The 26,101-nt window shown below is 42.1% G+C and overlaps 1 protein-coding gene across 2 annotated transcripts in view; it reads left to right on the top strand.

The window, feature by feature from the left end:
• Nucleotides 1-26,101, top strand: part of KDM1A (lysine demethylase 1A) — a 185,349-nt gene that overhangs the window by 25,508 nt on the left and 133,740 nt on the right. Inside the window, exons 3-5 of one of the 2 annotated variants that reach the window (XM_077838121.1) lie at nucleotides 3,334-3,393; nucleotides 7,379-7,512; nucleotides 24,158-24,236. In XM_077838121.1, the coding sequence (XP_077694247.1) occupies nucleotides 3,334-3,393; nucleotides 7,379-7,512; nucleotides 24,158-24,236 (273 nt within the window). The remainder of the gene's footprint in view (nucleotides 1-3,333; nucleotides 3,394-7,378; nucleotides 7,513-24,157; nucleotides 24,237-26,101) is intronic. The other variant, XM_077838122.1, reaches the window with a different exon arrangement.

Below are 26,101 nucleotides of genomic sequence, written 5' to 3'. Positions count from 1 at the left end.
TAACAATGTCCTCCACCCTGTGGTAACACAGTTTAGAAGGTAGCAAAGCTCTGGGCTTTGTTTAGGATGTGATGGGTGTGCTGTATGGGGACAATTTTCAGATGTTCTGACATAGCTGGACCAGTAAAGCATTCTGGAATTGCAAGCTTTAATGAAAAAGGCCCTCAGTATTATAAAACAGCTGTCAGAGGGGTATTTAATAATTAAAGTAACTCTAAAAATATTGTATTAGAAGCTTAATTCCCCTTTTCTACAAGGTAGGGGAACCAGCACAGTTGAAAAGAGTAGAGGGAGGTTTTACAGGTTTTTCTGTTACCAATCTAATTATGTCTGTTAAATTATATCTGAGTTCTTGGATACCACTATACTCCTTTAAATTAAGCAACCTTCTTCTTTCTCTTTCTCTTTCCCCCTCCCCTCCTTTGGGTTTTTCCTCTCTGCTTTCATCAACTTGGAGTTTCATTTTTTTGCCCCATTTCCTGTGGCTTCTCTCCCCACTCCTACCCCATTTGTCTAGTCCTCTGTCAGCCTTTTTAGTTTGTGATCAGTAATGTTTATAGCTGCTACTTGCCAAGGGAGAACAAGATTGAATTTGCTCCATAGTAATGTACTGTCGCTTCCCCACAATGGCAGCTCTGTGCTCTTTGTCTCATCTGATTTGTCTCCTTTCTTTCTTTCTTTTAAACTGAGCATGAAATTTTAGGCCTCCTATGCTACTTTCCCACTGCCTTTATTTGAATAGTATTGGTGACTGGTACCTTTTGCTACCCTTTGCTATTGTTTCTCTTGTATGAATGAGAGCAAAGTAAAATGGATTCTTCTACCTACCTCTTTCTCCTTGGCTGCTTTTGAGAACACTCCTCTTTACCCCCCTCTCCACTCACCTCTAGAGGCAGAGGCTGCTGAATTTTCTCCTCTGCACATAAGTTTGTTCAGCTGGAACCATGTGATATTGACAAAGATTGGGTCAGTTTCAGTTTGTTGCTGCTCTGGAAAAGGCAGCAGGAGCATGACCTTCCCCCTGTGGAAGATTAGACATTTCTCTGATATACAGTACATCTACCTCCGTGTTCTCAAAAATATATTTTAAAACCTGTGCTGTGTTCCGGTAACTCTAAACCTCATTTGTGCTCAGAAAATGACTTGCTGCTAACAGCACAAGTCAGTAGTGGGTATCTCTGAACTGGTATTGAAAACATTTGACTGTTGTAAGTGTAAATACAACGCATCACACATTCTGTAATAGTACTGAGAACATCTTTGTGCTATCTACTCTTGTTGTCAGCACTAGTTCAGAGAGACTAGTGAAAGCAAGAGATCTGTTTCCTAGTGTACATATGGCATGAGTGTGTGACTTGATATGCAAATAAACTTTGTGGTTTAGAGGCATTCTCTTACTATATGGTGGTGGAGCTCTGAGCACAATAGCCCCCCCTTCTCCCCCCCACCCCGTTCTGATTGGGACCTCTGAGTGCTCATTCATTATTCATTCAAATAACTTTTAGCTCAAGCGCTCTAAAAAATCAGTAGTGGGTATAAAAATTGTCAGCAGATTTTTCCCCAACAATAGCCATTTGGTTAACTAGTAAGCAAGGAAATCTTAGTCCTCTACTTCAGATGAGTGAAAATGTATGTGCAGCACCTGCTATGGGCCATTACAGGTGGACCAGCATCTCCCATAGAAAATGTGTAGTTAACTAACACTCCTCCTAGGAGACTGACTCTTGATCACATTGGAACCGGAGTGCCCTAACGCTCTGTGTGGGTAGCAACTTCTGTGGGGCTCTTTATAAAGTTGTATTGTTCAGATTTCCCTTCTTGTCTGTTTCCTATTGTCTATTTTCATTTTATGTGTAGACTTGGGGTGCAGTGGAGTTCAGAAAGCATGCAAATATTTGATTAACCCCTGATAAAAATGGTATGGTGAGATTTGGAGCGGAAGGTAAATTTTCAAATTTGTATGTTGAGTTAGGATGTCAGAGACTCTCCCTAAGAGCTTCAGACGGTATCCCAACTGCTACAAAAGGATCCCCCAACCCAAACAAGTAATCTTAACCAGTGTTCTCTGTACCTCAGGGGGGCCATAACTGTGTGATATACTTGAGGATGTCGCTTTGAGCCATTGTGATCTGAGAGAGGCTACTGTCCCATTAGCCACTGTGAGCCCTAGAAGTCTCTTCCATTGAGCATAGAAGATTTGTTCTTTAGGAACTCTGCTGGGTGTTGGGACATTACCGTGAAGCATTCTGGTTTGAAGGAGCCTCGAAATAAGTTTAGACTACCAAATGGTGCTTAGATATCTTCAAATCATTCCACTACTTCCTGCTCATTGGAGCTGAGAAGATGTATAGACAGAACCATCCAATCATAGAAGTGCATGTTCTGTGAGCAAAACTGAGGTAGTTCCTCCCATAGAGGTTGTTAGTGATGCATGAGAAGGGGGCTTATAAAGGCTTGCTCCCATAGGGATCACAGCCACACTTATCCCTGTTCCTAAAATTACTCAGTTTCCAGTTAGTATTTTTATTCAGGACTGCTATCCAGGACTTTTATGTAAGCTGAGGTAATTTTGGGGCTTCTTCAAATCTTTCTGCTTGGTGCTTTGCATTTCCTTACGTGTCTAGCTCTGGATATAGTAAAAGTTCAAAGTACTTAATACCTTACAGCATACCTGGGTGTGTAGATGTCCACATCAGTGCTCTGTGGGTCAACAGTATTGACACACACTGCTTCTAGGGTTGTTTTAGTGTTCTAATGGATTGTAGGTGAACCAAGGGCATTGAACCAGATATTTTTGGGCTGAACCTTGGATGGTTTGTGCTTCAAGGAAAGGTTTATGGACGAGAAGGAAGAGGCTCTCATGAAAATAACAGATGCTTTTCAGAATGATTCACTCTATCCCATTTCATTTGGAGAGTGCAGGTATATCTAGGGCAAGATTATCAAATTCTTGCAGTTTTAGACCCGTAGGCTCTCAGTGTACCCATCCAACCAATCTTCAAATTGGTAATAAGAAGTGTAATCTTATTATTCCATTCCCAGCTATTAATAAGGCTGATCATAAGTATTTAGCCACCAGGAATGCTACATACTGTGTGCTTCTACCTTTCCCACAAGAGTGATTTAAAGAGTTCCAATAATAAGGATAAAACTTTAGAACACTACGAAGTTTGGTGCCCTGGACCTGTATTCCAGAAGATGGAATTCTCAGAAAATGTGTTTAGTTAGTTGGTGAAGTTTAATACTTAAATCGCCAACTGCCAGGCCTTTATGTCCAAATATGATTTTAACTTATGGAGTAAGGTCCCTGAGTTCTCCTCTTTCCTTCCACAGGGCAAGCAGGAGGACTTCAAGACGACAATTCTGGAGGGTATGGAGACGGCCAAGCATCAGGTGAGGGTGGCGTTTGATGCTTGCCACTTAATAGCAAGAGCCGCCAAATGAGGGATTGATGCTTGCAAGTGCGCATGGGTGTGGGTGTTCAGACCTTAGCAAGAGGTATAGGAGACATTTACTCCTCTTTGAGAAAGGGAGGAATCTCTTCTAATTGCAATTGAAGGCTATAGTGACTAAGTAAATGGAAAGTAAAACTACACTGAAATCCCTCAGGCCGATCTCTCATCCCTCCACTCCTCTCCATGTTCAGAGGAGACCAAACATGGGAAAGGGTACTTCCTGCTTAGCCAGCTTTTACCCATTAGAATGGTACTGAGCTTCAGGCTTCAGTGGGCTAGGCCCTTTTCTAATACACTTGAAGCCCATATGTTTTTGAAAGGATTGAGTTCATGAGCAATTTCCCAGCATTTGGCACAGAAGACTTACCTATGGGGTAGGTTAGTCCATGTTTTAATAGACTGGCTCATGAATTAGAGCCAACATTTGATCCTAAGTATCAATATAAGGGGTATGCATTTAGCTTGTAATCCCCACCAATTGCTTTCTTTATTTTTAAGTACTTTCAGAATGCTACCAAAATATTCATCTTCCTCAAACCATGCCAGTATATGCCTGTGCCACCTGAGGAGTGAGGCATGGAGTTTTAATCAAAGGAGTTATAAGATCCATTCTAGACTGTGAAGAAGTAAACCTCTTCGAAGCAAATACAAAATTCAAGATATCTCTGGGGTTCATTCTCACCATTCTAAATGAAGGAGCCTGGTTATGTTTTGGACCTTGGTATCAGCACATATAGAGATCCCTTTTTAAATATTTCAGACTTAGAGGGGACACAGTGCTTTTTTTGCCCTGGACTTTTTAACACTGCATGTTTGCAAATTATACATGTTACATCAGTATCAAACTGTTTCTGGGAGCGTGGTTTACCCACTTGGATGGATGAATGAATGAATGATTACTAATTTCTGGAAATTGTCAAGAGAGTAGAATGTGTTGCTTTGAGTACTGAAGGAGTTTTTCATCTGAAAATGTCCCAGTAAGGTGTGTGGTGTGGTTTTTTTTGTTTGTTTTTTGTTTCTTTGGGTTTTTCTGATGGAGCGATGGGCAACAAAATCCTTTTGGGATGTGTCCTGTGAGGAAGGAGAGTACCAAAATGCATGTTGGGTTAAATATTCATTAATGGTTGGTACTGCAGTCAGGAAGTAGTAAATCTGCATGTGTTTTTAAAAGAGAGGAGTAGAGAAGAATCTGTGGTGGTGAACCACCTTAATCATAAAGAGAGGCACAGAAAAACTGTCAGATAAATGTGTGAATCCTCCAGGATGAGACTCTACCATTCCTTGTTGAGATTTTTCATAAAGCATGGCTCATGTAAGAGTAGAGGGGGAATAGTTTAACCTACCTCAAGGTGATCTAAATTTAGCCTGCTCAATTGCAAGCAATCCACTAGAAGGGTGTTCGGTTTTAAGTGAGCTCTTCTGGCTGGTGGGCCATATTAAAATATTTTGCTGGTGTCTGTGGATTATATTTTACACCTATTCCATTCTGATCTCCAGGTCTGTTTCCTCAGTATCCGTCTTCGTTCACAAACAAGATAAAAGTAAAGATTTCTGCTCAGCCTTTAATTGTGAAAGCTAATTCAAAGGCAGCTTGTTTCTGTGACCTTTTAATTTAAAGCCTATAGTCTCTTGAGCTGTGAACATGGCCTTAGGGAAAATAAACCCCTGCTTGGTCCATCCCTTTAAATCCTTTTGTAGGAGCTGAAGGTTTTCTTTTTAAGGTTCTTTATAGCTGCAGGAGCTTTGTCTCTTAAAACTGGTGAAACACAAACTCTGCTGACGGTGCCATATTCAGTGGAAAGGGGATTTGGTTTATGTATCTAGATTCTTTCCAAAGGTTTTATTGGGAGTTTTGCATTAGTTGTTTGGACAACATGCTTGGTGGTGTGTTCTTTCAGAAAGTCTCTGGTTAGTCCCTTTGTTTCCAGTAAAAACTCTTAAAACAGTCTAGACAGCATGTTTGACATTTGTTCAGTTTGTCTCTAAGAGCCATGTGTTAAGACTTTTTTTTTTTTTTCCCTCACTGTTACTTGGTGTTATGGGCACTTAATCTCTGATAGTCAGTTCTGCTAAAGGTAGTGCAGGGGGTGTTGAATAGCTTCAGGTTGGTTCACTTGACAGTGTATATATAGGGTACTTTTACTATACACACATACTTGCACAGTGAATCTCAGATTTATAGACGGATGGAAAGTAACTATAGAGTAGCCCATCCTCAGGGTTAGTGAACACTTATTACCTTACCCAAAGAATTGATCTTTTACCCTCTACAGTAGGCGACTTTTTTCAATAGCCTAATAGATACTGCTGTCAGGAAACCTTACTTGATATTCAACCTAGTTTTTCCAGTTTTTATTTTCAGTTTATATTACTAAATAATCTCCTGGGTCCACGTGCCACAGTTATATGCCTCTGTAGTGTTTAGATCCTGCCAATGATTAGTCGGTTGTCTTCACTCTTGGTTGTCATGCAGTCAAGCTATTCATAGTTAGCTCTATTAATCTTTCCTCATAAATCACTCTCTTCAGCCCCTTAATAGTTTTCTTTAAGTTCCTTCAAATTGGTCTTCGTCTTTATGGTATAAAAATGCTCAGAACAGTTTCACCAGACCTTCATAAAGAGGATAATTTCCCTCCCACCTCCTTCCCATTCGGTAACATGGTGCCTCTGCCCATCCAACCTAAAATCATACAGATGTTTTTGTTTCCATAACACACTGCAAAGTCATATCTAATTTGATGCCTACCACCATCTCTTGAACAATTCCAGCATCAATATTGACTATCTCAGTCTCATTTCATAATCTGTGTTTTGGCATTTTTTTCCTTGGATATATTAGCTTGTATTTTTCCAGTTTAGCTGCTTTTCTGTTTATATTTCTAACCTTCCTAGGTCACCTGGTATTTTGAAATTGACCTCACTGATATTTGCCTCTCGATGTATTTTTTGTCCTGCTTTTTTTGCCTGTAAGATGTACCTTTAAAGTGAAGTCCAGATTGCCCTTTCCTTTATATGCAGAGATGTCTGTTTTTGTGCACTTTTTTTGTGACTTGTGTGTAGTTAGTTTCTGTGTTCCGCTGTAATTAAAGGAATATGGTCTAGCTAATACTATTGTTCTTGCAGTTTTCTGCAAGCTGTGATTTCCATTTGTTGCAAGAATGTTAAACGTTCAGGTGCCCTAATTGGACGCTATCTTTGCATATAGAGAAATGACTCCTAGTTTATGTCCAGCAGGAGACTTTAAGCATTGCATTACCTAGGAAAAGATAAAATTCCTTCCCTTTCCTTTCACTCAGGAAAATATAGCAGTCTCTTGCATGGATTTGCACTCCATTGCTGTACACATTATGGGTATGTTTGTCAGGCTAAAGGGATGGACTGTGGGGTTCTCTAGATTTATGAAAAGAAGTCAGTGTTTGAGTCAGGGTTAATCTAGACAAACCCTTGAAAGCTGGAGAGCAGATGTGAGGAACCTATACATTGTCCTCTTTGTGGTTTACAGCCCACTTGGCTTAGGAGGGGTCTCCTGAAGGTTTATAGAGCTGAGAGAGGGAGAGATCTAAACCAGTTATTTCTTACTGATAAACAGTTTAGTTTTCTTTTCATATCTTTTTATCTCCTGACTTTTACTTGTTGCTTGTTCTCTAAATCCTGTGTTCTTTTGTAGTGGTGCTAGTGCTAATGCCCAATTTTGATCTGTACCTCAAAGCACTGGCCGAGATATTTCTGGCTTGCAGAAATAGACAAAAGGAGCTGGTGGAAGTGTTAGACGAAACCAGTTAGCGCATTCTTATATATGGATATTCAAGGTGTCTTGACCAGGAGGGGGGAGCTTTTTAGTAAAATCACTAACATATCAGTTGCTTTTGGAATACTTGTAAGACATACCCCTTTTTTTTCTTTTTCTTTTTTTTTTTTTTTAGGTGTGGAGGGTGCAGCTTTCCAGAGTAGACTTCCGCATGATCGTATGACCTCTCAAGAAGCTGCTTGTTTTCCAGACATCATCAGTGGCCCGCAGCAGACTCAGAAAGTGTTTCTGTACATCAGGAATCGCACAGTAAGTTCTTAAATATTAGGAACTTTGATAGGAACAGTTCCATATCTTTTTAATAATTTGCAAAGAACATCTGGATGGCTCTGTCTGGTGATTGCTTCTTGTGATTGATGGTTTCTATGATGAGCTGTTTCAGAAACCTGTCACACACACAGTCAATACAGGTAGTTCTTAGCAAGTTCTGAATTGAGGCATTCTTCTGAGGGGCAGTATAGGCAAATCTGTACTGGTGTTGAATCTGTTGCTTGGATGCCGTGCACATTCTTAAGGTTACAAATAGAAGTTTCATATAAGATTCTCTTTTTCGATTGTCCATAACTTTTTCAACTAGTTTCCTTTTGGGCAGAAACTCTTATGTTTAGTCTAAGCCTGTTGAGAAATTTAGCTAATTTTGTTGCATAAGAAGTCTGAAAACATTTTCTACTTAAGGAAATTTAAGAAAAAATTGCTTATGCATGGAACTCAAATGCCTAAATATTGAAACATCGAATTATGCATGTCACTTATCCTCAGTAAAGAACTTTCATTAAGTGAATCAAACTGCTTCTGTGTCTTTCAGTTACATTAATGATGTTTTGAATTAAAACATAAATGCAAGTGCTGCGGATGGGATTTTCAAATGTGTCCAAGTCACTTAGGTGCTGGCTTGGCAACCTGGTCAATTGACCAGTCAAATAATAGAGAGACAAGGTAGGTAGGGTGGTGTCTTTATCTGGACCAACTTATGTTGACGAAAGAGAAACTTTCGAGCTACGCCTCTTCTTCTGGTCTCTCTAATGTCCTGGTACCAACATAGCTACAAAAACACTGCAAATGGTCAAATAATCTCAGCTGACCACCTATTATTTGACTATGGTTAAATCTTTTCAGATTTTTTCAGCAAGAATGCCCTGATGTAGGCGGTAATCTACATTTTAGATTGCATCATGTTGCCATATGTTAGCAAGCTTACTTAAAAGGTTGTGATTGCTCATTTTACTATATACTAATGCCATCTGTTGTGGGGGAAAAAACGTGAACCAACTGAAAGGTGAGCATCTTGATTGGCTGAGATCTTCTAGAACAAACTCGGCTTTTTGTCAGCTGTTCCGGAGGCGTTCATTATCTCGGTGAACATGTCCTTCTACATTCTCTTTCTCCTCCTAATAAGCAAAAGTCTGCTTTCAGGTGTTGATGACACACATTTCCAGTTGTCAGTCATGGGAAAAAATAAAGGCGCCATTGTACATGAATAAAATGTTTCCATAGCAAGGCCGTTTTCATTAAAAAAACAAAACAAAAACCCTTATTACACTAGATGCAAGCCATAACATAATCAGAATCCATAACTGTGCACTGTGCCTTTTTGCTGCTCCAGCCACAGTGAGTAGCGCCCTCTCCCCCTGGGGTCGCCGGTGCCCGCTCTTTTAATGAAGTTTATGGCAAGCTCATGTCGGGAGCAGAGGTAGCTAGTCAAACAATGGTCCTTCCCCATAGCACCACGGGAAGCTGTTATGAATGGGGGAGGGAACGTTTTCACTCTGAAACGGCGGAATCTCTCATGTGGGGCCCCAGTCCCCTATCAGCCACTTTAAACTATTTGCCGACCCTTGCCGAGCACAGTAAAGGCACATTAGTGGCCACGTGGTTTGGTGATCTGGAATGTGGGTGGGTGGGTTGGGTCTACATGTCCTCTTTTTTCCTTGTAAGATTACTTTTAATGAGAACTTCCCCCGTGGCCGCAGTTTGCTGCTCCAGGCCAATGGGAGCTGCTGGAAGTGGCAGCCAGTATGTCCCTCGGCCCGCGCTGCTTCCAGCAGCTCCCATTGGCCTGGAGCAGCAAACTGTGGCCACTGGGAGCCGTGATCGGCCAAACTTGCAGTCGTGGCAAATAAACAAATCAGCCCGGCCCGCCAGGGGCTTTCCGCGCACAAGCGGTGGAACAAGTTTGGGAACCACTGTCCTAGGCGACCCTACGTGATATCAGTCTCCTGAGGGCAACAGAAGTGGAAAGGAAGGAGATGCTGCAAGCATCTGGGTATAGACCTGGCCCTTATGCTGCTATGCTGTGTACCGCAATGATGCCAGCTGAATTAATTCAGGAGTTGCATAGGAAAGTGTCCTACCATGGTGAAAGAATTAAGTCTGCCCTGCCCAGAAACCTTTTGAAAAGGATTGCAGAGTACCTCCATAAAAGTTTCCTAGAGATAACCATGGAGGGTTCCCAGGCTATCCCAGTCCACATAAAGAGTCTTTTCGAGGGCCACCTTCTGCGTAGCTGGAGCAGCCTCTTGTAATCCAGAGAGCCACAGTACCTTGCTGTATACTCACCAGAGGAGTTGCCTTCCCCAGCATCAGTCGGCCACCGTGATGTCCTGCAACCCACAGGGCTCCAGAGTTAAAAATATTTCTGGCTGTCAGGGAGAATGGATCCACCTGTTGCCTGTGTCCCTGATCATCTGTGCTCAAGCTGGCATGCTCCCAATACTAATCAAACAGAAAATGAGAAATTAAAAGTTCCCAGGGCTTTAGCAGGGGAGGGCCTGTTTCGTGTATATCTGGCTGCAGTGCAGCGGAGTTGAGAATGATCTCCAGAGCAGATGAGCATTGTGGGACACCATCTGGAGGCCAATTAAGTCAAATTACGCAATGCTGCATCTGCACTACCTCACAGTCAACCCATGAAAATTGAACTAAGTGCTACTCCTCTTGCAGAGTTGGATTACAGAAGTCGACAGAGGCTTGACAAAGCCCTGGCTGGGAAGATTTAGTTGAGGATTGGTCCTGCTTTGAGTAGGGGGTTGGACTAGATGACCTCCTGAGGTCCCTTCCAACCCTGATATTCTATGATTCAGGTTGGCGTAAAGGACCCAGTAGTGTAGACACATATATTAACAGGTTGACTTAAGGCGGCTTCCTTCAGCCTAACTTTTGGTGTAACAGTCCTGAGAGAGAGCATCATACCTGAAAACATCTTAGTTGGCTGGAATCTTCTGAAATAGCAGGAGTTAAAAATTGACCTAAATGGAAGTGATACTTAATCTAGAGAGCATTCCTGAAATCATGAGACATTAATAAGTGATATAACTTGTGCAGAGTTGAGGAAAGCCAAAATCATTTGTATGGACTTCTTACTATTGTGTGACTCTTAGCACTCCTGTATTCACACCCTACACACTACTGCAATGAGAGTTGTACAAATTATGCATTAAGTATCATTTGAAAACTAATAACACACTGCTCAATATCCTTGTGGAATATGTGTGATAATGCTGCATGTGAAGTTATGGATGACCTCTGATATGTTTCAGAATCTCTCTTTGAACAAAGTAGAAACAGGTCTACATAGGCCTCGAATACAAAGGAAGCAGGGTGACCAGTGTCAATGAAATTGCAGTTTATGTATGCAGTAAACAGAACCATCAAAACTCACAAAGTGGATGGGGAATTGTCTATGATCCAGACATGTCAAACAAACACAATTTTTTAACCAGTTTGGTCAACAGGCAGAGACCGTGAAGGTACAGTTACATCAAAATTGTTACCTCCTCCTCTTATTAGCTTGATGGAGTAAACTACTCAGCTGTCACTGCTAGATGGAGACTTTACCCCCCAGAAAGCCGTTCCACTTCTTGAAGCAGTGTCAATGAACTCTGAAATGCCTGTCGGAGTTTTACTGGACTGGAAAGAGAGTTATCTTTCACTTAAGAAGACAAGGGAAACCAGCACTCATACTTCTGTGGAAGGGCCTGACTGGGAGACATTCAGCCATTTGGATGAACTAAATCATCTTAAACAAGGACTGTGCCTTGCTAGATTAAGTTTTAGACTTTTAGATGCATGTTTTCACTTTTATTTGCCTGTAATCATCTCACCATCTCTACCTTGGTGTTTTTTTTTTGTTTGTTTGTTTTTTTACTTGGCATCACTTACATCCTGATTGATAAACTTTTTATTTTTAAATCTAAACCAAGCCAGTGCTGTTTTCTGTTTAAAGAACCAAACAAGTGATCTAGGAGAGGGCTGGATGCTTCAGGGTAGACAGTTTTGGGGAAATTTGGGAATGGGGTGTGTTTGGGTCACTTGGCTAGTAGTAACCAAGGCTGGTGGAGACCAGAGCATGCCTGTGGTGTAACAAGCAGGATGCTGAAGTCAGTGTTACTGAATGAGGGCTGCTTATCGTACAGACACTCAGTGCTTGCTTGTGTGGTGGCTGCGAGCAGCAGAGCATTTTAAGGCACCCAGGGTTACAGAGCTGGCAGTAACACAACCTCTCACTGGTCTGGATTGCACCCCAAAAGGTGACATGAGCATGGAAAAACTGGTAAAGCTTAGCGCAAGTTCTCTAAGTATGTGACGCATGTAGATAGAATGGAGATACATTTGAATTCTTGTGGTATGTGTCTAGCTATTGTCAAATATTGCAGTCAAACAGCAAGAAAGGGAAAAGATGTCTGCATCAAAATTTTTTATCTGTGCATTCTCCTTTTTATTAGTCTTCAGCAGCATAATCACGAAGTATGGAGTCTTTTTGATGAAGAGTGATATGAGTGACTATGAAAGTGAAGCTAATTCCATTTCTTCATCTTTTATTAAAATTTTGCTACTTCATCAGCTTCAGCATTGAAAACTCCTGCTCCTGGAAAGTCTTCCAGTGATCATTACATTAGTTTTAAGAAGTTTTTTGAATAGCTTGTCCCATGACCAGAAAAACAAATTCACCATCTATTTGCATATGGTTGAAAACCATTATTTAGGCTAGAATTTTTTTTATAAGTTGCATCCAATTTACAAAGTACCAAATAGGAAGCTGCTTGCAGGAAGACTTCTGGGTGCTGAAGCGGTTGATGTGAAAAAGTGAGTTGTTGGTCTTATTTTGCAAACTCCTCCCATGTCTGTAGTGTCTGGATGTATGGAGTTCAGTCACTATGAGATTGTCAACTCTACAGCCAGTATTTTATTCACTCAGTTGTGCATTGGAATATCACCACGCAGTCCTATATAGAATCATAGAATATCAGGGTTGGAAGGGACCTCAGGAGGTCATTAGTCCAACCCCCTGCTCAAAGCAGGACCAATCCCCAACTAAATCATCCCAGCCAGGGCTTTGTCAGGCCTGACCTTAAAAACTTCTAAGGAAGGAGATTCTACGACCTCCCTTGGTAACGCATTCCAGTGTTTCACCACCCCCCATAGTGAAAAAGTTCTTCCTAATATCCAACCTAAACCTCCCCCACTGCAACTTGAGACCATTACTCCTTGTTCTGTCATCAGCTGAGAACAGTCTAGATCCATCCTCTTTGGAACCCCCTTTTCAGGTAGTTGAAAGCAGCTATCAAATCCCCCCTCATTCTTCTCTTCCGCAGACTAAACAATCCCAGTTCCCTCAGCCTCTCCTCATAAGTCATGTGTTCCAGTCCCCTAATCATTTTTGTTGCCCTCCGCTGGACTCTTTCCAATTTCTCCACGTCCTTCTTGTAGTGTGGGGCCCAAAACTGGACACAGTACTCCAGATGAGGCCTCACCAATGTCGAATAGAGGGGAACGATCACATCCCTCGATCTGCTGTCAGTGCCCCTACATATACATCCCAAAATGCCATTGGCCTTCTTGGCAACAAGGGCACACTGTTGACTCATATCCAGCTTCTTGTGTACTGTAACCCCTAGGTCCTTTTCTGCAGAACTGCTGCCTAGCCATTCGGTCCCTTGTCTGTAGCGGTGCATGGAATTCTTCCATCCTAAGTGCAGGACTCTGCACTTGTCCTTGTTGAACCTCATCAGATTTCTTTTGGCCCAATCCTCTAATTTGTCTAGGGCCCTCTGTATCCTATCCCTTCCCTGCAGCGTATCTACCTCTCCTCCCAGTTTAGTGTCATCTGCAAACTTGCTGAGTGTGCAATCCACACCATCCTCCAGATCATTTATGAAGATATTGAACAAAACCAGCCCGAGGACCGACCCTTGGGGCACTGCACTTGATACCAGCTGCCAACTAGACATGGAGCCATTGATCACTACCCGTTGAGCCCGACAATCTAGCCAACTTTCTATCCACTTTATAGTCCATTCATCCAGCCCATACTTCTTTAACTTGCTGGCAAGAGTACTGTGGGATACCATGTCAAAAGCTTTGCTAAAGTCAAGGAACAACACATCCACCGCTTTCCCCTCATCCACAGAGCCAGTTATCTCATCATAGAAGGCAATTAAATTAGTCAGGCATGAGTTGCCCTTGGTGAATCCATGCTGACTATTCCTGATCACTTTCCTCTCCTCTAAGGGCTTCAGAATTTGATTCCTTGAGGACCTGCTCCATGATTTTTCCAGGGACTGAGGTGAGGCTGACTGGCCTGTAGTTCCCAGGATCCTCCTCCTTCCATTTTTTTTAAAGTTGGGCACTAGATTAGCCTTTTTCCAGTCATCCGGGACTTCCCCCGATTGCCATGAGTTTTCAAAGTTAATGGCCAATGGCTCTGCAATCACATCCGCCAACTCCTTTAGCACTCTCGGACTCCCCATGGGCTCGTGCTCATCCAGCTTTTCTAAATAGTTCTGAATCACTTCTTTCTCCACAGAGGGCTGGTCACCTCCTCCCCATGCTGTGCTGCCCAGTGCAGTAGTCTAGGAGCTGACCTTGTTTGTGAAGACAGAGGCAAAAAAAGCATTGAGTACATTAGCTTTTTCCACATCCTCTGTCACTAGGTTGCCTCCCTCATTCAGGAAGGGGCCCACACTTTCCTTGACTTTCTTCTTGTTGCTAACATACCTGTAGAAACCCTTCTTGTTACTCTTAACATCTCTTGCTAGCTGCAACTGCAGGTGTGATTTGGCCTTCCTGATTTCACTCCTGCAAGCCCGAGCAATATTTTTATACTCTTCCCTGGTCATTTGTCCAATCTTCCACTTCTTGTAAGCTTCTTTTTTGTGTTCAAGATCAGCAAGGATTTCACTGTTAAGCCAAGCTGGTCGCCTGCCATATTTACTATTCTTTCTACACATCGGGATGGTTTGTCCCAATAACCTCAATAAGGATTCTTTAAAATACAGCCAACAATCCTGGACTCCTTTCCCCCTCATGTTATTCTCCCAGGGGATCCTGCTCATCAGTTCCCTGAGGGAGTCAAAGTCTGCTTTTCTGAAGTCCAAAAGTCAGTCTGCTTTTCTGAAGTCCAGGGTCCGTATTCTGCTGCTCTCCTTTCTTCCCTGTGTCAGGATCCTGAACTCGACCATCTCATGGTCACTGCCTCCAGGTTCCCATCCACTTTTGCTTCCCCTACTAATTCTTCCTGGTTTGTGAGCAGCAGGTCAAGAAGAGCTCTGCCCCTAGTTGGTTCCTCCAGCACTTGCACCAGGAAATTGTCCCCTACACTTTCCAGAAACTTCCTGTATTGAGTGTGCACCGCTGTATTGCTCTCCCAGCAGATATCAGGGTGATTGAAGTCTCCCATGAGAACCAGGACCTGTGATCTAGTAACTTCTGCGAGTTGCCAGAAGAAAGCCTCGTCCACCTCATCCCCCTGGTCCGGTGGTCTATGACAGACTCCCACCACGACATCACCCTTGTTGCTCACACTTCTAAACTTAATCCAGAGACTTTCAGGTTTTTCTGCAGTTTCATACTGGAGCTCTGAGAGGTCATACTGCTCCCTTACATACAGTGCAACTCCCCCACCTTTTCTGCCCTGCCTGTCCTTCCTGAACAGTTTATATCCATCCATGACAGTACTCCAGTCATGTGAGTTATCCCACCAAGTCTCTGTTCCAATCACATCATAATTCCTTGACTGTGCCAGGACTTCCAGTTCTCCCTGCATGTTTCCCAGGCTTCTTGCATTTGTGTATAGGCCCTTGAGAAAACTTGCTGATCGTCCCTCTTTCTCAGTATGAGGCAGGAGCCCTGCCCTCTCGTTCGCTCCTTCTCGTGCTTCCTCCCGTAATCCCACTTCCCCACTTACCTCAGGGCTTTGGTCTCCTTCCCCCGGTGAAACTAGTTTAAAGCCCTCCTCACTAGGTTAGCCAGCCTGCTTGCGAAGCAGTACTGATCGGTTAAAAAATATAATCAGTCAGTTGGGTCCATGGAAGGTTTTGGGTGTTAACAATGCAGCTAATATGAAAGCTGCTTGGTATCTAACAACTTCTGTGTTATGGGTGTGATACCCATGCAATGCATCTCTTCATCAGTGATGTTGAAGATCTGGCAAGGTTCTCATCACTTGTCAAATGTAAAAAGCATTGTCTAATTTTTCAAAAACAAATAGTAATTTTCATTATCATTTAGTACAGCACTCAGTTTCATCCACACTGAATAATCCCTTGTTGTATTCAGTAGGCATCTTCTATTAAGTGTCTCAAAGATCTTCAGGTATAAAAGCAGGCTTCTCAGCCAGCCTCTGAGGAAGGGTGGCTATGTTTTGCCCCCAAGTAATCCACACTGATCTTTTTGGTGACTGTCCTTCGGTGCAAAACTCATTTTCATTGTTTGAACCACTCAATCCACTCAGAATATTGAAAATGATAGTTCTACGCTATCTGATTCCAAGAACAAGTTCCTGAATGCTAGGAAATATAATCTGTGAGAATACGGAACGCAGTCCACTTACAAAAGCTGAAGAGAAAAATATAACCGATTTTAAAATATCATGGAAGAATCATGTGATCTCTCCTGCACATAATGCTGCCTACTATTGTATGTATTTAGATGGAATAAATGGGATGAAGTTAACATAACTTAAAAAAAAAGTATTTGTGGCACCTTAGAGACTAACATTTATTTGAGCGTAAGCTTTTGGGAGCTACAGCTCACTTCATCGGATGCATGCCATAAGTAACATAACTTAGTCACTGTCCAATATAAACAGTGTTAAACAAGGTTCGTTATACAGAGACTTCAGTCTGCTTAGTACCATGACACAAACACCATGACAATCCTTTTAAACTTTTATTAAAGAATCGGAAAAGATACAAACAAGGAAGTACTTAGAATCATAGAAGATTAGGGTTGAAAGAGACCTCAGGAGGTCATCTAGTCCAATCCCCTGCTCAAAGCAGGACCAACCCCAACTAAATCAGCTTCTTACAATGCAGTGTCAAGTTGTGCAACTTGTTGCCAGGGGATGCTGTGAAGGCCAAAAGTGTTTTTAAAAAAAAAAAAAAAATTCATGGAGGATAGGTCCATCAATGACTATTAACCAGGATGGTTAGGGGTGCAACCCCATGCTCTGGGTGTCCCTAAACTTCAATTACCAGAAGCTGCAACTGGACAACAGAGGATGGATCACTGGATTATTGCCCTGTTCTGTTCATTTTCTCTGAGCGTCTGGCACTGGCCACTGTAAGAGACAGGATACTGGGTTAGGTGGACCATTGGTGTGACCCATTATGGCCATTGTTATGTTCTTGAGGAAAGCTAGTTAAAGCATTTAAAAAGTAAATTATCAAGTAAGGATTTCATTTTAACATTTCTTGTTCCCTTTCCCTTTAGCTGAAGAGAGTTAGTTGAGATGAGCTGAGGCTAGTACTGCTGTTAGTTTGATCCTGTTTTATCTCGAGCAGTTTTTGGGCTTCATCTGGAGGTGGGTAGGGGTGGTGATGTCATCTGGATTCCTCTCTGTGGCCCAGTCTGGCTCGGATATCCCTCAGGATTGGGATGAAGAATGTCCAGTCTCCCAATAGACTCTGTGTATTGGGGCAGGCAGCTAGGCTGATGAAGCTCGCATCAGTAGCCGTAGTCTTTTATTCCATATTCTTCTCCCAAAGTCTCTTTCTTTAAGGACCCGGTGATGAGTGGCATAGTCCATCCACTAATTAAGCCTAATATCCTACACACCAACTTTCATTCATTAATTTCTAGTTCCATATCTTCTGCTTCTACCAAGCATGATTTCAACATAGTCCTCGAGTTATTTTAACATGGCCTTTTTTGTTTGGACTAATTTTAGGCTTTGGTTCTGTTGTACCTGCTTGTAACATTCATTACTCGTGGGGGAATTTTGTGCTTAAAAATTCTCTGCACAATATTTTAAAATTCTGCAGAATTCTGAATATTTTGTCAAAATAACACAGTACAATTACCCCGTGTCCCCATGTGTCCCTTCATCCCCACTCCGATTCAGCCCCTGGCTCAATGCTGTCACCCCACTAGAGCCTGTGCCAGTCTGTCTCCCGCCCACACCTGGCCCTTCTGAACATCTCCCAGTCTGTGACCCCCTCACAGCCCTGTGTGCCCTGCTCTGTCTCTTCCCCCCCACCCCCCATATCCTGTGTCTCCTCACCTGGCCCTATGGGCAGAGCACTGAGGAACGCAGCTTCTGACTCCTCCCTCTCCACAGCTGGTGGCTTTGGGCTGTCTGCCCTCTGTTCTGGCTCCACAGCAGCCCCTAGTGGGTGAAAGGTGTAATTGCAGCACCTCCTCAGAATCTATTTTCTGTGGGGCAAAAAAAAAAAAAAGTCCTGTGGGAGACATGAACTTTGCACATGCGCAGTGACACAGAATTCCCCAGGAGTATTCAGTATTGAAAACAACTTGGCATACTTTCCATCAACATTTGTCATAAATAGGGCCCTACCAAATTCACAGTCCATTTTGGTCAATTTCATGGCCATAAGATTTTAAAAATTGTAAATTTCATGATTTCAGCTAATTAAATCTGAAGTGTCACTGTGTTGTAATTGCTGGGGTCCTGGCCCACAAAGGAGTTGTGGGGAGGTCACAAGGTTGTTGTAGGGGGGCTTGCGGTACTGCTACCCTTACTTCTGCACTGCTGCTGGTGGCAGCGCTGCCTTCAGAGTTGGGCAGCTGGAGAGCGGCAGCTGCTGGCTGGGAGCCCAGCTCTGAAAGCAGAGCCACTGCCAGCATCAACGCAGAGGTAAGGATGGCATGACATGGTATTGCCGCTCTTACATCTGTGCTGCTGACTGCAGAGCTGGGCCCTCAGTGAGCAACTGTCACTCTCCAGCCACCCAGCTCTGAAGGCAGCACAGAAGTAAGGGTGGCATTACTGCAACCCCCCTAAAATAATCTTGTGACCCCACTGCAACTCCCTTTTGGGTCAGGATCCCCGATATGATAAACACTGGTCTCCCCCATGAAATCTGTATAGTATAGGGTAAAAGCACACACAAGAACAAATTTCACAGGGGGAGACGAGATTTCACTGTCCGTGATGTGATTTTCTTGGCTGTGAATTTGGTAGGGCCCTAGTTATAGGTGGTTGTATCTTATGAACTTTCATGTACTTTTTACAATTGCACTTACCACTGGAGTAAGTTCGTAGACCCGATTATCACAACACTGCCTTCTTGAACCATGCTTCCAGGCTAAGACTTTATGGCTAAATTTGATTTAGTTTGTGACCTCATAGTGGCTGTTGAAAATGTTAAAGAATATACAAATGAACAAACATTTCTGATGGAGGTAACAAATCGGGGCTGCTTCTTGCATTATGGTCAGTTGGAAAAGGTGTAGAATGCAATCCCAGCAGTTGAATCAAAGCTGCTTGCTCCTTCATCATGGTGGAAACGGCTGTGTCGTCCTTGCACGCTAGTACAGTGATAGAAATTCTTCTGTGTACTGCATATGCAGAATGAAACTGTTTGGTTTGGGGAATCATCCATTCAAAACCTCCACTGCTGGGAAGCTGACTGTATATCATCATTTAACATTAGAGAAGAAAATGGAAAATGAAGAGGTGATTCCATATTCGTCAGATGAAAGAGATACTGATGAACTTGATGACAAAGATATAGATAAAGAGAGAGTGGAAAAATAAGATGCTTGGAGAGCTGGCCTGCTGCCTACCATCTAGCATAAGTTCATTTTATAGTTGCTAAGTGTTTTATTTCTATTTAATTTAATTTTTTTCTTTTCTTTTTGTAACTGTTCAGTCTTAAAAAACATTCATATTTAAATGCTAACCTAACATTGCTCAAAAGAATTCTTTTTAGAATTTCATTTAATTTTTTGGCCTTTTTTGGAGTTAAAATATCTCAGTTAATTAACTTGATTTTTGTAATTAGGCTTAGCCTTAGATACTCATGCCTGTTGGAGACCATAATGTGTTACTCTTTTTTGTTACTGTTCCAATAAATTGGTACTTTAAAACTTTTTGACCAATGTTTGACTGGTCAGTTGACTGATTTGTTTTTTGGACCGGTCAAATGCATAATCCTACTCTACATGCTTTTGAAAATTGCACCATGAGGCTATAAACCTAACTGGAACTTAAACAAGGCATTTTTGAAGAAAATTCATGTGATATTTTCAAAAGTAGGAAGATTTTCAGTTGGCACTCTCATTAGTTGCCCCAGCATACAAACGCAGGGATGGGCATTTTCTACTATGCATGAGCAGTGATGCATATTTAAACATTCATAACTCAGTTATTACACTATTTTTAAAGGTAGGAAAGCACACTACACCTGAGACCTATGTATGTTCCATACTTCACATTTTAATGTTGAGTTGTTTCTGCAATATCCTACAAATAGAAAGTTGCAGTGATTTTTTTTATATATTTTTTTTAAGTGGAGCACTGTTTCATCCTCCTTCTCAAACTTGGATGGTTGAAGGATTTTGTTCACTGAGAGACAAATCAAATATAGAAAACTCGAGCACAAAATGCCAGTATTTAGATCTAGGGGAGGTCTAGAGGGTTTTGCCAAGCAACATACTTTAAGGACTCTAATGCTTGAGTCATGTGGATGCAAAAAAGTCCTGAATTTTCTCTTGCTGAGTTACTCTGAAAATGTCTCCCAAGGACTTTCTCAAATCTCCTTTCCCCCTCCTTCATATAAAAATAAATGAATAAATAGATAAAATCATCTTTGTATTGACACTGGACATGGAAACATTCAGATGATGAAGTTAGGGGGGTTCCAAAGAGGATGGAGCTAGGCTGTTTTCAGTGGTGGCAGATGACCGAACAAGGAGCAGTGGTCTCATGTTGCAGTGGGAGAGGTCTAGTTTGGATATTAAGAAAAACTATTTCACTAGGAGAGTGGTGAAGCACTGGAATGGGTTTCCTAGGGAGGCGGTGGAACCTCCATCCTTAGAGGTTTTTAAGGCCTGGCTTGACAAAGCTCTGGCTGAGATGATTTAGTTGAGGTTGGTCCTGCTTTAAGCAGGGGGTTGGACTAGATGATCTCCTGAAGTCTCTTCCAACCATAATCTTCTATGATTCTTCTATGAGGTTGTCAAAAAGCTGAGTGAGAGAAAATTGCATTTAAAATGGGGACTCTGGCAATTTTTAACTCCTCTCTAGTATAAATATAGCGGGGTCTGCTGTGTTTTTTTTCCATTGCAGTTAGAACAATGACTGGTGACATTTGTGTCCCCAAACTTTGGTAGATTCTTGAGTGAGACACTGAATGTGATTCTGTCCTATTTGCATTTCAGAGCGGAAAGCTGTTGTATGCTTCCCTGACCAGGTTTGGTTTGTAATGAACACTCTCCTCCTAATTCTAGGTTTTGCTGACACAAAAACTATAATATACAAACAAGGGTGAATATTTGTGTATAGAGAATACATAATATGTTCTAAGGATTTTATTCATGAGAGTTTGGGATGGCCATCACATATGCTGTTTAAGTCCACAAATTATACAGAGGAACTGCTAGACTATTCAAAATGTGTAAACAGTGTATGCTCGTATTTCCACAATCTCTTCACCCATCACAAATACTCCTACACAATTGTGTGTGCTTGCACTTTCATATCTCATTAAACCAAACCACTTGGGGAAAGATGGGTCCTGTAGTATGTTGTCAAGTATGGTGTTTTTTTAAGTAACTTTTTTTTTTGATTGGGAAAAGGGAAGTGAACTTCAGAGTTGAGGATGCCCTGCTGACAAATCTGATGTCAGTTTCCTCTTGTTTAGGCTGGGAATTCTACTGCAGTACTACTGGACAGGATAGGTGTCTCATGTAGTCAGGACCCAAACCAGTTGGGGCTTTGTAGCTTGAGACCAACATCTTATATTATAATTAGGAACAAACAGGAGACTAATGCAGACCATGGAGCACAGGTGTAAAGTGCTACCTGTATGAAGTGACAGGCATTTGCTGCTAGCTGAAATTTCTAAGTGGACTTCAAATGTAGCCCCATTTAGTAATTCTGTCTTCAGATGCCATGCTTAACTGTGTCAAGATCTAAATCCAAAATAAGGTTGCAAACTTCTCTTGCCAAATGGTGTAAAAAGCACACTTGGACACTTCTGCTACCAAATATATCCAGAAATTGGGAAAAGCTTGGATTTTGTCAGTTTTGGGTTCTACTTCTCTGTTGTCCTGCACTTTGACATAAATGCAAAGTAAGTTCAGTCTCTGTGAAGTGCTACTATTTTGAATTGAATATTTTACATAAAACTTTACATAAAACTAGGGCCGTAGAGCTAAAGTCTTCCCACAATAGGAAACCTAAAGAATGGCTTGACATTGCTTCTGTGAGAGAAGTGACACTTCCCAATGCTTATGTAGAAAATGCATACAAAGAGCATAAAATGAGGAAGAGGGGACGAATTAGACCCTCATACTCTTGACTCCCACATATCATGAGTAGGTATAGCGGGGCTAGCAGTATTGCCTATTGTTAAGGTTGCTTGATGTTTCCAATTATAAGACTGTTTTCAGTTGCTTATAACTTTGCAGAACTTTAACCATTTGGGCTGAAATTTTCCATGCCAAGTGTTTGCCTAAGGCTGAAATTCTTTTTGGAAAGTTTCCGCTAAAAAAGTTCAGCTGTTATCAGGAATCATGCTGGGGAAAAATGTTTTGCTCGTTTTAAAGCATTCTTGTCACCTTTTCTTTGAACAGCTCTAGCACCTCCATGCTTTGATGAAGGGATTTGACATTTGGCAGGTGTGGCAGGTGGTCTGTGTGTCAGGGATGTGTTTCTTGCTGTCTCTGAAAATCTGTCTAAATTTGATGAAATTAGAAGTCCTTTGAAAAATTGCAGTTTGTGCATGATCAGAGGTTTCTTTAATTTTAACAGTTAAATCTCCAGTTCTGTCATTGCTGAGCATACTTGAACCCCTCACAGCTCCTAGTGGTGACCAGACTGTTCATGTGCTGTTCTCAGAGGCCAGGGCTACAGGGACAAAGCTAGATGTTCCATGTAATGGCTGCTTCCAGCTGCTCCAGAGTGGGCCGGCCACTGAAGCTGAAAGCAGGGTGCCAATCTCTCCTGTACTCTCAATGCCTCGCCTCTTCCTCCCCCTCCCCCCCGCTTGCACCCAGACATCATGGAGGAGGAAGCCATCTGACTTGAATGCAGAGGGAATGAAAGCCATACCAGGAAGTTGATTGAGACCGAGAAATCTGGCGAGATGGTCTGGAAAGGGGGAGAAACTGAGAGGATAGGGGAAGATTAAGACTGTGCTTTTCATCTTTAGATCTCAAAGCACTTTACAATGGACATTAGTCTTATTATCCCTGTTTGTAAAAATGGGGAAGCTGAGGCACTGGAAGGGCAAGGAGGCTGTGAGCTGGTAGGGGTGAGACTGAGACTGCCTGGACAAGGAGACCCACACCATGAGTTTGGGGATGGAGGCAACTAGGGATTGGAATGCTGCTCTGGATGCTGGGCAGTCACTTAAACCAAACTTTTCATAGGTGGTCACTAGTTGTGTGATCCTCATTTTTGGGCTGTCTGACTTGAAACTTTTGGGGACAAGGTGGGTGAGATCTTTTGTTGGACCAACTGTTGTTGGTGAGAGAGAAGCTTTCGATCTTACATAGCTCTATGAAAGCCGTAGAAAAAACTCACGAGGAAAAATAATTGTGTTCACAGCATGGTTTGATTAGTGTGCAGTAAATAAGGATTAAGGTCACACATTAAACATGGAGGATAAAACAGTGTGTTGAATAGCTGCTCCTTAAGTAAACACTGTCCATTTTGTGCACTGAATGAGATGGGTCTTGTGGTAAAAGTAGTATGTGATCACGTAACTAAAGATTACCATAATGCATGTGCACAGGGAGGCTTAATTCTGGCACTTTTGAGTGCTTGGCTTTACAACTGTAATGTTCTTTTAAGATTGTGTGTAATATTAAATCAGATCTGGAATGTTGTTGTTAATTTCAGTGGACATGGATTAGTGTTCTCAGTGTAGGTGAGATGGCTAAAGGTGTAAGATAAATGCAGTTTTATCATAATGACCTTGCAGCTGATTGCGTGGATAGCACTACTACATATGCGATGTGTGTATAAACACAATGTTACAAAGAAACTACATTGGAAGGATGCTGGGGTTGCAAAGTCAAGCACTCAAAAGTTGGGAAATGCCTTTGCAACCTTAATTTGGCTTGCTTGTGTGTATGTAATCATTTATTATGGAAAGTGTTGTGGCACTTAATGCTTGTTTTCATAGGCTTTCTTGTAAATAGGATGGGGAGATCAATGATTATATGTGTTTTGTCTTCTTTGAGGTGGTATGGGGAAATAAAGCACTGCATTCAATCATACTTTAAGAATATCAGGACGGTATCATAGAAAAAAGTCTGCATTATATATAGTTTTTACTTCTTGTCTATGTGACAGCTGTACAAAAACTTAAATTCTTCTTTTGAGTTCTTATGAGTTGAAACTTCATTACAACATTAAAGATTTTGTGTGTGTGTTTTTTTTTCTCTTTCTAAACACACATACATACTGTTTTTGTTTTAAATACAGTTGCAGCTTTGGTTGGACAACCCAAAGATTCAGCTGACATTCGAGGCAACTCTTCAACAACTAGAAGCACCTTATAACAGTAAGTTGACAATTTTTCAGTGAAACCTCATTGCTGCTGTTTGTCAGTCTGTGCTGAGAAAAAGCTGTTTCAGATCAAGAAGACCCTCAGCCAGGTCCCAAACAATTGTTTCTTTGGTTCTTAAAACCATAATGTTTGACTAGGAAAGTGGAGTCCATTGGGTGTTTGACTATAAAATTGGGAAGAATGTTTATTGGATAGCTGTTTAAATCAGATGTGGGAGCACTTCTAAAATTACTTTCTGAACATTTCCAAGCAAAAGTGAATTCTGTCAAGTTACAGTTCCTCACAGAATAACTTCAGTCTAGAGATAAATTAATCTTATGAAAGAGAAGCAAAAATTAATTTATAGAGAGAATCTCATGTTTCACAGTGTTTGCTGTTTTCAATTGTTTACCAGTTGTGCCAAAGTGAATCTTAAACATGAATGTATCCACACTGCATGAATTTGATTCCTAAAGTAAGAAATGCAGTCTCCCTCTGTAGTGGGAAGATGTTTGTGGAACACATGCAGTCATTGGAAAATTCTCAGAGTAAGTGTAAGAAATCCCTCACTTGGATTTCTACTTCTCTTCTGAGGCTTGGCCAGAATTTTCCAAGATCAAAGTTCTGAACCTTTAACACATGTTATTAGCAACTGTTTCTACTGCTGCCTCCTCGTCCACCTTTGACTAGAACAGTTCCCTTCTGCAGCTGTTAATGTAGCCTCTCGCTCTACAAGGCAGCACGAATAGAGGAAGGGGAGACAGCATAGCAGACAGACACACACACCCTGTGTGTGAGAGAGAGAGAGATGCACAAGGCCCCTTTATGTATGCTGACCCCACTCCAAGTACACTGCCTTTTTAAGTAGATCAGCAAGTTGAGACCGCACCTGCTGCCAGGAGGCTCCCTCCTTCCCGAGCCCTGTTGTCTCATCTCTTCTCCCCCCACTCTATGGAAATGGGGTAAGCAGAGGGGAGGGGGACACCCTGACATTAACCTCCCCACTCGCCGCACAGCAAGCAGGAGGCTCTGGGGAGCAGCTCCAAGGCAGAGGGCAGGAGCAGGGCAGGCACAGCACATGGCAGTGTGGGGAGGGAATTGATAGTCTGCTGGGCGGCTGCTGCACAGGGAACTTAGGGGAATGGGGAGCTGATAAGGGGGCTGCTGGTCCACGCTGGTTCCAAGCCCCCACCAGCAATTTTAAATGAGCATGTTCTCTAATTGATCAGCAACGTAACAATGAAACAATGTTAACTGGGATGACTTTAAGTGAGGAGTTACTGTATATTCTTTTGCCATGGGGCTTGTAGTTCCTGTGTCTCAAACACAAGCTTCACAGCACATGGAAAAGCCTTAGAGTTCTTTGTCCATAGGCATGCCCCTACATGGCTTGCTGACTCATCCGGTGTAGTCCCTGGTCTTTCAATGGGTTTATTGTACAGCTGGTGTCCCTTGATGGACCATCAAGCAGGCTAGGCAGTGCCAATGCCAATCTGTCTGAGGGTGTCACCCAGATGCACAGCACAAGTTTGCAGTACAGCTATATACCCTACTTATCTATAACTTATAATGCAAAGGTGATACAAACATATAAGCAAGATTATCATACTAGGCAAATTGTAACATTTTTGCAGATACCCTACATGGCATTTCTGGCATGACTCATTGCAATTTTACAGTATTGGTATCCATAATATTCTAAAGCATCTCCCATATCCCATACAGCGTCACAGGGAAGACAAAGGAAGTTCAGACAGGGGAAAACAACCAGAAGGGAACATCCTTATATCTGTCTCCTGAATTTCAGCTGGAAATGTATTTCAAGGGGGGGACTGACACTATGAAAAGAGGGGACAAACACCCCAAGGCACCCCTCCCTC

The sequence above is a fragment of the Eretmochelys imbricata genome, chromosome 19 (assembly GCF_965152235.1).
Source record: "Eretmochelys imbricata isolate rEreImb1 chromosome 19, rEreImb1.hap1, whole genome shotgun sequence".
Taxonomy (NCBI): Eukaryota; Metazoa; Chordata; order Testudines; family Cheloniidae; genus Eretmochelys; species Eretmochelys imbricata.
The sequence above is the reverse complement of the archived record's forward strand: the minus strand, read 5'-3'. Positions and strand labels throughout refer to the sequence as shown.